The 16,491-nt window shown below is 40.6% G+C and overlaps 2 protein-coding genes across 3 annotated transcripts; both read right to left on the minus strand.

Annotated features, from left to right (window-relative positions):
* Positions 1-1,178: 1,178 nt before the first annotated feature.
* LOC118364164 (membrane progestin receptor alpha-like) lies at positions 1,179-10,125 on the minus strand. The gene is made up of 2 exons (XM_035745415.2): positions 9,995-10,125; positions 1,179-6,631 (listed from the first exon to the last, which is right to left on the minus strand). Exon 2 carries the CDS (start codon positions 6,623-6,625, stop codon positions 5,561-5,563), a length of 1,065 nt encoding a protein of 354 aa, XP_035601308.1. The 5' UTR covers positions 6,626-6,631; positions 9,995-10,125; the 3' UTR covers positions 1,179-5,560.
* A 3,061-nt stretch (positions 10,126-13,186) lies between these two features.
* On the minus strand, positions 13,187-16,285 carry LOC118364165 (stathmin-like). 2 transcript variants are annotated; one of them, XM_035745416.2, is made up of 5 exons: positions 16,121-16,285; positions 14,528-14,571; positions 14,130-14,296; positions 13,781-13,972; positions 13,187-13,591 (listed from the first exon to the last, which is right to left on the minus strand). In XM_035745416.2, exons 2-5 carry the CDS (start codon positions 14,541-14,543, stop codon positions 13,532-13,534), a joined length of 435 nt encoding a protein of 144 aa, XP_035601309.1. In that variant the 5' UTR covers positions 14,544-14,571; positions 16,121-16,285; the 3' UTR covers positions 13,187-13,531. The 2 variants fall into 2 exon arrangements, with proteins under 2 accessions (XP_035601309.1, XP_035601311.1); XM_035745418.2 differs by lacking the exon at positions 16,121-16,285 and adding an exon at positions 15,487-15,641.
* Positions 16,286-16,491: the final 206 nt, after the last annotated feature.

A 16,491-nucleotide genomic window follows, 5' to 3' on the forward strand; every position in this document is an offset into this window, starting at 1 on the left:
AGTCTACTCAAACGTTTGTCCTCTCGCAATTGAGGGAAACATGGTCAGTTGAGAAATTATCAAAGTGGGGGTTTTATTCGGGAGTTGCAGAAAAGGGCCTGTCCCAGTATGCCAGACCCTAACTGGGCTCATACACGGTCCTCTGATTTAGTTAAACTCAAAAAGGAATTGGAGTTTCCTTCATTAAACAGTCCAAAATCACATTACACAATTTTACAAACAGTATCATCCTCACTCATTCATCTTATACAACAATTAGATGTAAACCTCATATCTGAGGCTGTTATATAAACAGCGTTATGGTAATGTGGTCGTATTGTCTTCCATGAGTTTCACCAAATTGTACCAAATGGACCAGTTTGTAGCTGGATTCTACACCGATCTGTTATACCTTCTCCAGAACATAAATGTTGTTCGGACCTCAAGTTCTGTGAAGTGGAAGAAATTCCTTTGTTCTCTATGAAAATTCACTCTGTCTGTATACTGTGGCCATGAGGAGATTAATATCCTCCAGGAATTTACGACCTCTCTCTGACCACAGAAGCCTGTGTGTAGGAGACAGGGAGAGGGGGATGGGGCTTGCTGTACCCAAAGAGGGCAACGTCATGACACACGTCTGACTTTTGTTAAAGGAAGGGAATTGTCCAGGCCACTTAAATGTCTATTTTAGACTATGGGGATATTATCTATATGCATGCAGCATCATTTACATATAAAGGGTGCAAAAAAAACAAAAAGCAGCTTTACCCAACTCTGTGGAGACCAGAGGGGCCTCCAGTGCTATCCAAGCCTGAGACCGGGTTTGATCATTTGTATGTCTAAATTGAATTAATGATGATAGATACATAGGAAGTTTCTGCATGAGTGCTTTGTTGATAAACACAAGAAAATGCTGCTCATCTGTTACATACATCCAACCCAATTTTTTGATTAAAAAAATAAAATAATGGTGAGTTCTATAACCATCACCAGTAATAAACCTAAGGGCACAATGGAAAACAGCATCTAGTTGTTAATGTGAAACAACTTACAGAGCTCTCTAAAATGAGATATTCTGGGGCCATTGGCCAGTTCAGAGTAATGTTTGTTTTTCTTAATATGTTTTGTAATTTTGTACATTGTGTTTGTTTGATGTATTTATGCAGGGCGTATTAATCAATAAACACAATAGCTACATAGACTGTGAGTAAATGTGTAATTCGGCCTACAGTTGCATAGGGCTGGACTACACAATGCAAACCTGCATAAAACAAGCTCAGCCCTGTGAGTTTTATTGTCCAATCATGATGTTGCTTTGTCTGTGTATAGGAAACCTCCCTAGTCTTTATTTTAATATGAACAAGTACAAGGTTGCTGCAGTTTGACATGGTTTTCACCCTCCCCAAGTTCAGGAGTTTTTTTTAAACCATGTGACCTGATAAGAAAAACTCTGGTCCCATCCGAGCCCATATTCAACCTTTTTGCAACAGATTAATCAAGATTCCATGCCTTAGGTTCTGTGCAGTATAGTGAGAGTCTGTAGTATCAAGGTGAAAAGTTATCTGATTCAGAGTTGGTTTGTGTTAGGAATGGCGCTTACAGTGGTAGTTTGAATACTAGGGGTCACAATAATTTTATTCTAGTCATTGCAACCCCTTTATCAGTGAGACCATAACAATTAAAATTCAAGGAACTGCCTAAATAACATAGTGTCTTAATAGGGCGTTGGGCCAGCACGAGCCACCAGAACATTGTCCATGCTCCTTGGCATAAATTCTACAAGTATCTGGAACTCTATATGAGGGATGCGACACCATTCTTCCATGAGAAATTCCATGATCTGGTGTTTTGTTGGTGGTGGTGGAAAACGCTGTCTCAGGCGCCACTCTCGAATCTTCCTTAAGTGTTCAATTGGGTTGAGATATGGTGACTGACACACACACACACACACACACACACACACACACACACACACACACACACACACACACACACACACACACACACACACACACACACACACACACACACACACACACACACACACTTACTTTAATAAACCCCATATGCTCCTTTGAGACTCCTCTTTCAAAGTCACAGAGCTCTCTTCTTCTAGCCATGGAAGCCAAAATAACAGGCAACTGGGAATTTTTATACATGACCTGAAGTATGATGAGGTGTTCATTGCTTAATTAACTCAAGAACCACATCTGCGTGGAAGCAACTGCTTTCAATATACTTTGTATCCCTCATTCACTTAAGTGTTTCCTTTATTTTGGCAGTTACCTGTAAATCAGTCATGATTTAACCTTTCCGTCACCTGTTAGATATTAGCCTAAGCTTTGTAGGTGACATTATCAGTGACTTTGGCTGAGCCCAAACCCAGGTCTCAGGTCTGTAAAGTTCAATGCCACCTCAAACTTGATCAGCACATATAAAATTACGTTAATTTTACGAGACATTTCACAACAGAACACTAGGGGCAACATTTTCTTATTAATATAAAATGAACATTTTAAATGGCATTTCTTCCAAAATTAGTGTTGGAATTTTTCTCTCTGGGTCCTGATTTGAATACCTGTGTAATAAATGTATTGTTTACATTAGCTCTAAACAATTATTGCCACCATTTCATGGACATCATAAAATTAGGTTTTAAAATAAATCCTGCTCTTTTGTGAGCAATTATTTCACCTTTCATTGATGTGTGACAGACTTAAAATGTCACCTTAAGGGACTTGAGAGGACGTTAACGGACTACAATGTTCTTAAGAGGGGTCTTGAACATAAGAAATAAGTGCAAAGACACGCTTTCAAACACATTCACATCTGAATCAAACACAAGCAAACACAAGCAAAGCAATACACGTAAAGAGACATGCTCCAAGGCATGTACATTTTAACTCAGAACTTTACATACACCTTAGCCCAAATACATTTAAACTCAGTTTTTCACTATTCCTGACATTTAATCAGAGTAAAAATTCCCTATCTTAGGTCAGTTAAGATCACTTTATTTTAAGAATGTGAAATGTCAGAATAACATAGTTGAGAGAATTATTTATTTCAGCTTTTATTTCTTTCATCACATTCCCAGTGGGTCAGAAGTTTATATACACTCAATTAGTATTTGGTAGCATTGCCTTTAAATTGTTTAACTTGGGTCAAACTTTTTGGGTGGCCATCCACAAGCTTCCCACAATAAGTTGGGTGAATTTTGGCCCATTTCTCCTGACAGAGCTGTTGTAACTGAGTCAGGTTTGTAGGCTTCCTTGCTCGCATACGCTTTTTCAGTTCTGCCCACAAATTTTCCAAAAGATTGAGGTCAGGGCTTTGTGTTGGCCACTCCAATACCTTTACTTTGACTTTCCTTAAGCTATTTTGTCACAACTTTGATATTTTGCTTGGGGTCATTGTCCATTAGGAAGACCTGTTTGCGACCAAGCTTCAACTTCCTGACTGATGTCATCTATTTTGTGAAGTGCACTAGTCCCTCCATCAGCAAAGCACCCCCACAACATGATGCTGCCACCCCCGTGCTACACGATTGGGATGGTGTTCTTCAGCTTGCAAGCTTCAACCTTTTTCCTCCAAACATAATGATGGTCATTATGGCCAAACCGTTCTATATTTGTTTCATCAGACATTTCTCCAAAAAGCATGTTCTTTGTCCCCATGTGCAGTTGCAAACCATAGTCTGACTTTTTTATGGCGGTTTTGGAGCAGTGGCTTCTTTCTTGCTGAGCGGCCTTTCAGGTTGTGTCGATATAGGACTCGTTTTACTGTGGATATAGATACTTTTGTACCGGTTTCATCCAGAATATTCACAAGGTCCTTTGCTGTTCTGGGGATGATTTGCAAGTTTCACACCAGTACATTAATCTCCTGGAGACAGAATGTGTCTCCTTCCTGAGCGGTATGACGGCTGCGTGGTCCCATGGTGTTTATACTTGCATACTATTGTTTGTACAGATGAACGTGGTACCTTCTGGCGTTTGGAAATTGCTGCCAAGGATGAACCAGACTTGTGGAGGTCTACAATTTCTTTTCTGAGGTCTTGGCTGATTTCTTCTGATTTTCCCATGATGTCAAGCAAAGAGACACTGAGTTTGAAGGTAGGCCTTGAAATACATCCACAGGTACATCTCCAATTGACTCAAATTATGTCAATTAGCCCATCAGAAGCATCAGCTGGAATTTTCCAAGCTGTTTAGAGGCACAGTCAACTTGGTATGTAAGCTTCTGATCCACTGGAATTATGATACAGGGAATTTTAGTTAAATAATCTGTCTGTTAACAATTGCTGGAAAAATTACTTGCGTAATGCACAAAGTAGATGTCCTAACCGACTTGCCAAAACTATAGTTTGTTAACAGGAAATTTGTGGAGTCTTTTAAAATGAGTTTTAATGACTGCAACATAAGAATATGTAAACTTCCGACTTCAAGTCCATGAAAAGACTGAACAATATACACAAAGGCATTGACATCATTGGGTGTGAAAAGGCAAAAGCTGAAGTTCCATCCCTTTGAATACAAAGGAATATTATCACAATGACAAAGAGACATCATAGTCATCTTGGGCACATAGTTCCATCCATTTCTTACGCCAACTATCCTAAGAGTGCCAGCTTTGTTCTTTGACATGATCAATCCACATGTTAGTAAAATGGCCAATGTATGCGTCTTAGAGGAGAAATGTTCTGTTTGGTTTGCAAATTGTGCGCGGTATGCCTCTAGCCCAGTCTAACTGCCAGTCTATTATATCTGACAGCACGTATAGGCACCTCAATCAGTGAGCAAACCCAGCTTTGGAGAAAATTGGCAGAGAAAATGGTAGATAAAACAGAGAGAATGAGTAGGGGAGACAGCATTTGGAGGTGTCGACTGCAGCTCACTGGAATATCATGAGATAACCAAGGAATAAAAAAAAGAATACTGGTCTTCATTAAGCGTTAACATTTGACTTGGGAGTCAAATAGCTTTGAAACTCACATTGTACTTTTAAGAAATAAAAGCTGGTGTGAAATTATTAAACTATTGTAATTATTTATTTGATGATCCACTTAAGGTTATTCTTTCCATTCTTTCCTGCATACCTCTATTGAGATGGTCTGTGTCATGCCTGGTGTTGGTCAGTCTGTACAGTACAGTATGTAGTCAAACAGTCATTCAGACTCGCTAGCCAGGCCATGACATGTGATCTCACAGTAGAGAGTGCAAAATGAATAGGATTATCAACACAATAAAAAAGTCTCAATTCCGACCTTCATCTTAAGTGCAAAGATGTTTTTTGGAGTGTTACAGGGACTGCTTGTGATGTGACAGACAGAAACTACCAGGATTTTTCTGTCTTCCTGGAAGGTCAACATCACAAGACAGTCAATGTTGCCAGTTTAAAATGTCATTTGGCAGGCCACAAAAAAATTAAAAATTAAAAAATTTAAAAAACAGCAGGTCACTGTTTTTACAAAATGAACAGTCTAATTGCTTTAATCTCTTGTCTTTTTTTTTAGCTTTCCAGTGTAAATCAGATTAGTCTTTCTCCCTTATCCTCCTTTCTCCCTCTGTCCTGACAGCTCCTACTTCTCTTTTTCGCACAGTTCCGCCTGCACACGTTTCCGCACATAGAAGGCAGTGAGCGCGCTGCAGCATGCCGTGAAGATGAAGAGCGCCACTGCATCATGGGCCAGGTTGCCGTGGAGACGCTCGTAGAGGGGCCTCCGCTCAATGTAGTCTATGCGTGTCGCCTCGATCTGCACCAGGGTGCACAGCACCAGGAACACGTGGAAGATCTGGTGGCCCTGGCCAATGAAGTCACATCGCCCGGGCAGCCAGCGCTCTGGGTGGGGGCAGGCAAAGAAGTAGGCGCTCACCAGGAAAAAGATTACCTGGTAGCGGTGGTAAGCCACAGCCTGGTTGGAGCAGCCCCCCTCCTGCTGGTGGCAGCTGTAGATGCGGTGCAGCACGGGACTAATGTCCAGGCAGTAGGCCAGGCCCGAGGGCACCACCTGGAACAGCTTGTGGGCAAATTTGGGCAGCCTCGGGCTGGCATACTTGCCGTAGCAGCAGCCGAAGCACGAGAACCAGGCTAGGAACGCTGCGGTGGGCAGGAAGATCCCTCGCACCCGGGTGTGCCAGCCCTCCTCGATGGCATAGTAAAAGTGGGCCAGGGCGCTGCCATACTGGTAGATGGCCACGCCCACATAGTCCAGGAAGTAGAAGGTGTAGTGGGAGAGCTCGGACTTGGCATTGAGCAGGTGGGCCAGGGCACTGCACGACAGGTAGGTGAAGGCTGAGAGGAGGACAATAAACAGGGGCTGGGCGTGGGGGTCACGGAGAAAATCCACTGTCTCGGACAGCTCCTGGCACTTGACCAGGATGATAAAGGCGGCGAGCAGGTGGGTCCAAACGTTGAGTGCCTCGTTGTGCCTCTGGAAGAGGGTGAGGAAGTAGTAGCGCCAGCTGTGTTCCGGCTGCCTGTAGCCTCCAAGGATGTGAGGCTCACGGAACACCCAGGGCACATCATGGGCCTTCACGGTGCAGGGCAGAGTAGGGAAGGCCGACTCGAGCAGCTGAGGAATCTGACGCAACTGTTGAGCATTGATGAACAGGCGACCAATCTGCTCCATCACCACGGTCGCCATGGCAAACTAAAGACGGAAGATGAGGGCAGAGAATGAGTTCACAGTCAGTCAATAATATCTATCTGGCCATGAGCTGTCATTTCTGATTGCAAGCGAGAGGATTTAGACCCTAATCGTGTGTTGCATTACAATGCTTTGCTTTTTTGGCTTTGGCTTAGTAATGGGGGTGGGTGGAGGGGGTAGATTAGCTTGTTAGATTATTTCATTTAACACATCTTTATAAGGTCTACATTGGAAATAAAGCAGTGCACTTTTTAAAATTATTTGCAATTTAAAAGTTTTATATCATGAAATTTCAATCTGAAATATTTTGGACATCAAAGCAAAGGATGTTTAACTCGGATGTTTATCTCGGGCCCGTGTTTTATGATTCTGATTCTTCTTCTTTGAGTCAGAAAAGGATACTCATATGATAGGTAAGATATAGCCTACAAAACTTTGCAGAGAGCCTATCCAACTGACACTAATTGAAAAATATATATAAAATACTGGAACCAAGACCTAAAAAGAACTGTTGAAGCATAAATAACAAAATTACAGCTAACAAAAATGCAAGCTTAATCAAGTATAAACTAATGTATAGAATATATTATACAAGAGACAAAATACACAAATTCGACAGCACAACGGTAGAGTCAATGTCTTGAGTGTAAAACAAACGACTCAATAATTCATGCCTTCTGCGAGTGTTCTAAAGTCCAACAGTTATGGGTGGAGTAAGAAAGTTGTAAGAACGTTTAAGAGGTTTTACAATGTAAGTTTGGAGCGGGAGAAGACGAGGATGTCATCGAGGTAGACGAAGACGAACCGGTTCAACATGTCGCGGAGAACATCGTTAACCAGAGCCTGGAGCACAGTAGGGGGCGTTGGTATGGCCGAATTGCATGACCAGATACTTGTAGTGACTGCCGGCTCGTGTTGAAGGCAGTCTTCCACTCGTCCCCTTCCCGTATCCGCACCAGGTGGTGTGGGCATTCCGTAGGTCTAGCATGGAGAACACAGTGGCCCCCTGGAGCGGGTCGAAGGCCGAGGAGATGAGTGGTAGCGAATAGCGGTTCTTCACCATGATGTCGTTGAGACCCCGGTAGTCGATGGACGGGCACATGGTTTTGTCCGTCTTCTCTACAAAGAAGACACTTGCGCCGGCGGGGGAGACAGAAGGACGGATGAACCCTGCAGCTAGGGAGTCCTCAATGTAGGTCTCCATAGCCTTGGTCTCCAGACCCGCAGAGAGAACAGTCGTCCCCGGGGCAGAGTGGTGCATGGGAGAAGGTCAATCCTGCAGTCATATGGTCAGTGCTGCGGAAGCGAAGTGGCCCGGGCCTTACTGAACACCTCCCGGAGGTCCTGGAATGGGGAATGGCGGAGAGATCCGGGGCAACTTCCGAGCCCCCAGGAAGATGTCCTGGGGCAGGCTGCACTGACTTTGGGAACTGGGGATAGCAGAACGGGCGAGGAGAATCCCAATACCACGGGAATCTGAGGAGACTTAATGAGCAGGAACTGCATCGTCTCGCTGTGGTTCCCTGACACGAGTAGGTTGATGGGGGTAGTATTGTGGGTGACCGGGCCTATAGAGCGCCCGTCCAGTGCTCTAATATCCATGGGAATGGAGAGGGACTGTGGGGATATCCAGCTCGGATGCCAGGGTAGCATCCATGAATACCCGGGGAGATTTTGACTGGTTCCCCCACAGCAACATGGCATGAAAAGGGATGGGAGTAAGGGGAGAGGAAACGTTCTCCCACCAGAGTACTCGCTCCTACCGGTGAGCCTGGTCTTTTAGTGGACAGGTGGGGATGAAATTACCAAAATCTCCTCTCCTTCCTACAGTGGTTCTTCCTGTAAAAGTTACGTCATACTGCAGCACACCTTGCTGGCTGCTGCAGAATCTAGGGCACTTTATTTAATTGTCAACCATTGTTGCTAATTCTAGTTAGTGCTAGTTTGACCACCAGAGGGCATCTTTGAGAAGCATTTAAAAGTCTTCAATATTGGCTGTACTAGAGAATTGCAAACCTTTTTTTGTAATAACATAGTATAGGGGATTGAGAGATTGCCAAGACTGAGAGAATGCCAAGAGTGTGCAAATCTTTCATCAAGGCAAAGGGTGGCTACTTCGAAGAATATAAAAAATATTTAGATTTCTTTAACACCTTTTTTGGTTACTACATGATTCCATGTGTTATTTCATAGTTGTGATGTCTTCACTATTATTCTATAATGTAGAAAATATTAAAAATAAAGAAAAACCCATCAATGAGTAGGTCTGTCCAAACTTTTTATTTGAACTGTATGTCTGTGTTGGTGTTTTTGTCTTTTTTTATGTTGAAGGTTGGGCATTAAGTCCCAGCCAAGGTAATGTCTAGTTTAGTGGATATATATCTGTGAAATGTTAAGTTGTCTATTGTCTTTTGTCTATGTCTATTGTCTAAAATCTGAAATAAAATCGTACAAAAAATATCAGAAATAATGCAGTGTACTTTAGGCTACTTATGTACTGTGTTTTCTTATGTATTATTTATTTTCAGTGTCAGCAGTGCAAATATGTAAACGCTGTAGCCTAGGCCTACTCACGGGGTGCATATTAATAGCCTTCAGTAAATGAAACAGCTTCCTCAAACTCCCTTTTGTTACTTAATTTGCATGCATCTACAAAAAGCCGAGCAAGCGAAAGAATGCCGATTCTACTGAGAATTGTATTGCCCTTGTCCTTCCATGACCATGCAGGCGTGGAAAAGGTTAAGGAGACAAGAGGAGACCACGTAAATTACTGAGTGCTAAGGAAAAATGGTATCATGGAGCAATCGTTGAATGGGAAGAGAATTATGTAAACATATTCCCCATCCTGCCGGTCTCCACCCTCAGATTTGTGCATTGGTTGCATGCCTAGCTGTCTTAAAATATTCATGGCTGAAAAATTCCTCGAGTATAAACGAATCCAGAAGCTTTGAGACTATAGAATGGTATTCTAATGTAAAGTATTTGTTCAAGACATCCAACAATGAGGCGTATTTTAGCCTACTAGCTAACAATCGGTAATTGCATGGAAACGACTGATCAATATGTTATCCTAATTATCGACGTAGCCTAATATGAACACAAATTGGGTATTTCTGTAAAACGACAGAATTAAGCCGACATATGATAAGGGAGGGGTAAACTGCATACAGAATAGACTTCAATTTCCCATTCTGACAGCTGCTATATTACATGTTATCCGAGATGTACTAAAACAGAGTCTTCTATACAAATGCACATTATTAAAATGGTCTATCCGCATGCACATTGACATTTTATGCGACCATATTCTGGCGTGGCCATAGTGCTGAAAACCATAAGAAATAAAGAAATAAGAAATAAACCTACCTGAAGAAGGCAAACGCAGTATCAGTGCAAAACCTTGAATAGTGAATAATTTGGATTATTCATTAATACATCAAATATAAATAATATTGTTTGATCAATAAAATTACTAAAGTATGATTATTCTTGTGCGGGTGGAGCGCCCGTCTGATTTTTATCAAGGCGCAATCGGTAGTCAAAGAGCCACGAGCCTTTGACAAGCAGATGTTCTAACCAATCAGCAGTCAGATATGGTGTTTTGTTCCTGTCTTTTCATCCGATTCTCACCAATAGCGTAGGTCTTATTTGACTGATTGCACACTGTCAGGGAATGAAATGCAGTGTGTGCTCTGAAAATGAAGAATCATATAAATTATGTATTTGTTTTACTGATTTGAAAGTCTTTTGGAGAGCTGTGTGTGTGTGTGTGTGTGTGTGTGTGTGTGTGTGTGTGTGTGTGTGTGTGTGTGTGTGTGTGTGTGTGTGTGTGTGTGTGTGTGTGTGTGTGTGTGTGTGTGTGTGTAGGACTATATTTATTGGTACAATTACTTTGCTATTTCCTTTTAGCAAAGCAAGATCACTATCAGCTGTTAGCAGCTGTTTGGTTCCCCTCCTAAAACAATAATAGGCTTTGGCATTGACACTTTGTTATTGGTATTTATTACAGTGTCATTTCATTCTGATCCATTCATGATGTGACTTTAAATGTGGGTGTCTACCAGAGTGCTAAACCAATAAACTCAGAAGTTAGCCCACATGTGAAATGACGAACTCAGCACAAGTTTGGCTCAAGTTTGGCTATCATTCGTTTACCACCAATATGGTTCACAGTAAACTGAAACTAATTTGTATATCAAGTCAGGCAAATTTTTTGAATCGCTCCATAGTCCAGTCACTGTATAAAGGCTCACATTTTCCCTCCTCCCACGTTGTGGGTACCATTGACAATGTGTCTTTGTATGAAACACTGTGGATGCATCTGTGAAAGGCTTGCATTGTATATACTCAGTCAGACCCAGCCCAGACCTTCAAAACAATTCGCAGAGGTGTCTCAGCTGTCTCCCCTTCTGTGAAGGCTGACAATACCACCTGCTGAGACCTCTTTATGTGGATGGTAATTGTACAATACAAAAACGTTATTGTACAATTACATAAAGTGCACATAGATATGCACAGCCTACTGTCATATGGTGGATATCTTTCTCAGACTTAACAGGTGTCTCTAAAACAATATAGGCAAGAGCCCGACCAGAAATTTCACACAAGATTAACACATTCTGTTTGCAATTTCAACATGTTTCATGCTTGGTATGTGACTTGGTAACCTGTTTCCAATACATTTCAAATGTATTTAGGAACAAAAAATGCACTCCAAACTAACTTTTCAGGTGTTTGTTTAAGCAAAGCTAGGGTAGAAAGCATATTTAGTGTGTTAAAAAATCTATTTGTGTACCAATTGTGTAATTATTGTATTTCCACACATTTGTATCATGTACATTTCCCTTGTTGATGAATGGTACAGTACCTCATCCTCATTGCTTTTTTTATTACTCTAGAAATGTATGGCTTATTTTAGAACTTGCTCAAAGTGCAGGTCTCATACTTGTTGGAGCACAGATGAGATGGGGTAAATATTCAAGTGTCTTTTGTTTCTTGGAAGGACTTATACAGTAATATATGTTGTTTAAATGGCATATATTATTATTATATTATTTATCACATCTGCCGATACCTCCTTAGTATAACATTAACCATTAGCATGACAAATGATTGTGAACATAGCTTATATAGAGGTGCTATAGAGGTGAGGTAGGTTAACTATAAAGGGACCAGAACATGATGTCCAAGAATTTAGGCTGACCAGACTTCTCTAAATAAAATGTATTCAGCCTCCTAAGGTTGAAGAGGCACTGTTTGTCAACATGCTGGCATTGCGGAGGGACCATCTGTGGCCATACAATCAGTAGGCTACATACCAGCACTCTGTAAGCGTAGGCACCAATTCAACCAAATTTTAGGCCTGAACGGCAAACCTCCCAGTTCCAATAGAATATGGCATCTGCACCTGCATTGTTTGCTGTTTGGGGTTTTAGGCTGGGTTTCTGTACAGCACTTTGAGATATCAGCTGATGTACGAAGGGCTATATAAATAAATGTGATTTGATTTGAACACTTGATCAGTGAAACAATTCAACAAAACACATTATGTTCATTTCATTGTTTATAATGATAAAACAATATTACTCATATGCCCAAAAGACACTGTCTATACACTGCCAAAATGTGTGAAAGAGAAATCTTAATTTCATCTTCCAACTACTGTTGCTCTACATTATAGCTTTGCGCTATTACCACTCGGTGTCAGTAGAGTCAAAGGAATGATTTGCCTTTTTTTACTGTAGCAGTTCGTTATATTTACCAGTACCACTATCAAGACCTTATATCACAACATAGATGGAATGAATAACAAGAACATCTAGATAAAAATTATGATGATGAGTAAACAAACATGGCAATTAACTCTATCCAATCTTTAGGTAAAAGATGAAGATAACATAATTGAAATTCTGAGGGTGATATAATTACACTATTCATCCACTAACATCTACTATGTTGTGGGATCCATTTGAAAATGACTATCAAATTTGCATGACGAAATTAGAATTACCAAATTGGAATTACTAGTGTAGTATCTGTGTGCACCAATACAGAAGGTGTGTAAGTAAATGTCTGCAACCCAAAAGGCACAAATAAATGAAGACCATTAATAATCCTTAAGGAGTCTATTGGCTAAGTAACATAATATAAAAATCCCCATCAAAATCCTTCAGTTTAAGTACACGATGGTGTTCTCCCATTTTGCTCATTTTGCTCCCCACGGGACTTGTCTGAAGGTAACCCATACAAACGAATAGAAGTATGGAGGTTGTTTTATGACAACAAAAATAAGGGATTAATAAATGTGTTAATACATATATATATTTCCTGAGCTTTCTTATATCTCCTAGATATAGAACAGACATTTCAAAACCTTATTCCCTGTGATTCATTTTTGAATGGCATTTATGAATGTGTTATTCAATGCGTTTCTATGGGCTATATAGTAGTAAAGGACAAATTAAATATTATTAAATCAAAATCAAATAGGCTAAATAATCCATGGCCATCTTTAAAAAATAAAAAAAATGTTAGCTTAGTACCCACAACGGCTAAGACTTTTAGAGGTTTTAAAGAACAATTGCAACTTTATTAAGATCAGATAAACGCAGTTTTACAAGGTACAAGGATTTACTTATATTATGCAATTCACAATGATAAGGACCAATGCGTGGCATGCTTCCTTATAGGTAAAAACGCTGCTTATTTCAAAGGTCATAAACTGCAATACACAAATCTACCGGAGGTGGGGGAAGAAATACTTACACATCCACAACAAAAGCAACAATGGACAGCCTAACTAATCCAAACAGGGTGAATAACAATGACAAATATAATACTGTCATTGAACAGAACAAAAAGATATCTTTGCACACGTTTTTTAAAAATTATTACAAAAGAAAATCAGTTCTCCCCCTCTGGTTTTGTTTCCTTTGCCTTTCGTACCTCCTCAAGCTTCTTATCCTAGAATGAATAAAAACAAGAAAATCACATAAGTTATCCTGATTAGTTAAGTATAACTTTGAACAGTGTACATGGAATTTCAACCAACATCCCATTTCCATAACCTGGGCCATTCAATTTGAAATTCTCTCTTATGTTCAGGATTGCAGAAAATGACGTCAAGATGATTGAGAAAAATGGCAGGCCAACCTTCTCCTTGAATTTCTCATTGAGTGCTGCCATTCGTGCCGTGCGATTCTCTTTGTTGGCTTCCATTTTCTGATTGAGCTTCTCCTCTGCCGTCTTGCTGAAGTTGTTGTTCTCTTCCATGGCTTTCTTCAGAACTTCCTTCTCGTGCTCTCTCTTCTCAGCTAAGTGCTTCAGCACCTCTGCTTCATGACTCTGATCAAATTAGAAAATCAAAGTCACACAGGAAGTTAGTGGTAGGCTAGTGGGACCAAACCTGTGCTAGAAAATAATAAAATATAAATTAACTAAACCTGTAATGTGGATGCGGCTCCATTTCCTGATACTTATTTGTGTACATCTGACTAGGTACCTTGCGTCTCTCCTCTGCAGCCTCCAGTTTCTTTTGAATCTCCTCCAGGGACATCTCCTTCTTCTCCTTCGGGGGAGGTAGGGGGATTTCACCCTTGGCATCGGGGGCCAAGATTACCTCAAATGCTTGACCTGAAGCACGCTTGTCCAACTCCTTGACCAGGATCTCTGTGAAAATAGTGAATCCAACAATGTTGATACAAGTATGTATCAAACTGATAATAACAGAGTTATAACACCTAAACAATACAATAGTGTAGCTGATTGCATAAAAGTGACTCCAAAATGTACCATTAATTTCTATTGGGCACTAAACAACAACAAAAAATGTGTAACTGTCCCAATATTGTTGGAGCTCATTGTAATAGTGTAATAAAGGCCTGTCATGTTAACACTTACCTCCAGAGGATGCCATTTCAGCAGAGTACTGAGGGTTGCTATGCCTGGGAGGAAAAATACAGACAAAGCCATAGGTTTAATGACAGAAAGACAATACATCAAAGATGCATCCATGCGCTAATCAGAAATGAACAGAAACACGGATTGAAAAAAGCAATGGCAACTATTGATTCTGAAGGTGGAGAGCCATTGATATGTGCCAAGTAAGAATTCAATTGAGGTTATTGCTGTCTATAAAATGACCGTTGGAGATGGATCACTTGTATTAATGTTAGACATATAGCATGAATGTACGTGATACAACAAATGATTGAGAATAGCTTTCAAAGTAGCCTTACTGCACCTGTTCAAAACAAGAGCTGGCAAATGTTAAAAATAGTCTATTTCAATGGAGACAAAAAGGGCGTGGAAATTAAGTCCTCCCCATCCCTGTTAATCAGGAACAAATACCAGAGCATAAATGAAGCTTACTAAAATAGAATTTCTTCTACCTTGCCATTGGCATGGCAATATCATGTCAGCAGGTAACGTTTTCTTGCTCAACATTGGATTTGACTATTGCACGAAGACAATAAAGCACCATTGTGAATACAGGTCAGAGAACAATATGAACTTAGCGAGGTGTGGTCTGAATTGCCAGTCAGATTGAAGAGCATTCAAATGCAATCATTGCAATTATTGAGTTAAAGCCAATTCCTAGCTAAAGGTCGAGGCGTGCCTACGCTTAAGACCAGCTTCAAAACAAGGAACCAACACTAGCAAAGGCTGAATACAAACGACCAACAGTAATCGCAACCTATTCATGTCGATGACAGCATGACAGATTTCAATTTCATAAAACAAAAAAACAAATACTACACAATTAGGAATCATTACAGTATTAAAGATTATACAATATCACACGTTAACTTGACATAGCTAGACAAATGCCACCGACACTGATATCCATCTCAACCCACCTTCAAATGCACGAATAGCAAACTGGTGCTGAGGAGACAATGGACTCGGCTGCACTGTCAGCTCAGCAGGGGCACAGACACTGGCTAACAACCTGAATAAATTAGCTAGCTACTGTAGCTAGCTATCTTAACAGTTGGCGGACTAAGCCCCTCTTCACATGTAAGTTAAAACACAGCAATGTGTCCTTAGTGGGGTCGAAAGTCTATGTTTAATCGTCGACTGACGACATAGGAATTGGGAAAAAGCGCAGACGAGTGTGATCACACCCACCTAGTCTCCATCACCAGAGTAATGCGCTGGGAAGCAAAACCCGCCCAATTTTTTACGTTTAAGATTAATACAATAATGTATTGTATAATTTTAAAAAATCGTGTAACGTGGAACTTAGAAAAAAATCCAAAAACTCGTGACCAAAAATAAAACCGAGCAGTGTGCTAAAGTTAGCTTAGGGCTTGTTAGCTAGCTATAGTAGCTGTTCAGGGCAGCTAGCTTACATTATATGATTCTCAATTACCATACATTTGTAATGACAACTAAGTTACTTACACCAAAAATGACAAACATCACTGAACGCGTAATGACTACCATCAATATATCTCCAATGATTACCGTTAAAAGCGTTATTTTACCTACCTTCAAATGCTTACAAAGTGGTGTGGTCGCGCCTTCTTCACTGCCTGCCTCAGCACCAAAAGCGCAACAAAAAGGAACGAAGCACAAAAGTCAACTCGTCACATCTCGTGCTCTACTCCAATTGGTCCTAATCGTCCAATCAATAATGTCGATTTAGGGTGCAATCGTAAATTAATGTTCTCTATCTCGTTTGAGTATGCCAGAGAGCAGAATACCTGATGAATTTACGAACGCGCAACACCGTTGAATATGACAGGTGTCAATAAAGGTTTGCAAAAAAAATGAAATCAAATGTTGCTAGCAGCACAGATAGTCACTAACGCTATTGATAGCATGAAAACAGCCTAACTAGCTCTGATAGGGCGATTAAA

Source organism: Oncorhynchus keta, chromosome 31, assembly GCF_023373465.1.
Source record: "Oncorhynchus keta strain PuntledgeMale-10-30-2019 chromosome 31, Oket_V2, whole genome shotgun sequence".
In the NCBI taxonomy this organism is placed as follows: domain Eukaryota; kingdom Metazoa; phylum Chordata; class Actinopteri; order Salmoniformes; family Salmonidae; genus Oncorhynchus; species Oncorhynchus keta.

Bases quoted from the DNA above. Each gene is read 5' to 3' on its own strand.
- LOC118364164 (XM_035745415.2), bottom strand. From the start codon at position 6,625: ATGGCGACCGTGGTGATGGAGCAGATTGGTCGCCTGTTCATCAATGCT.
- LOC118364165 (XM_035745416.2), bottom strand. The intron at 13,973-14,129 runs GTACCTAGTCAG...TAATTTGATCAG, and splicing joins CTGCAGAGGAGAGACGCAAG to AGTCATGAAGCAGAGGTGCT. The intron at 13,592-13,780 runs GTTGGCCTGCCA...TATTCATTCTAG, and splicing joins ATGAGAAATTCAAGGAGAAG to GATAAGAAGCTTGAGGAGGT.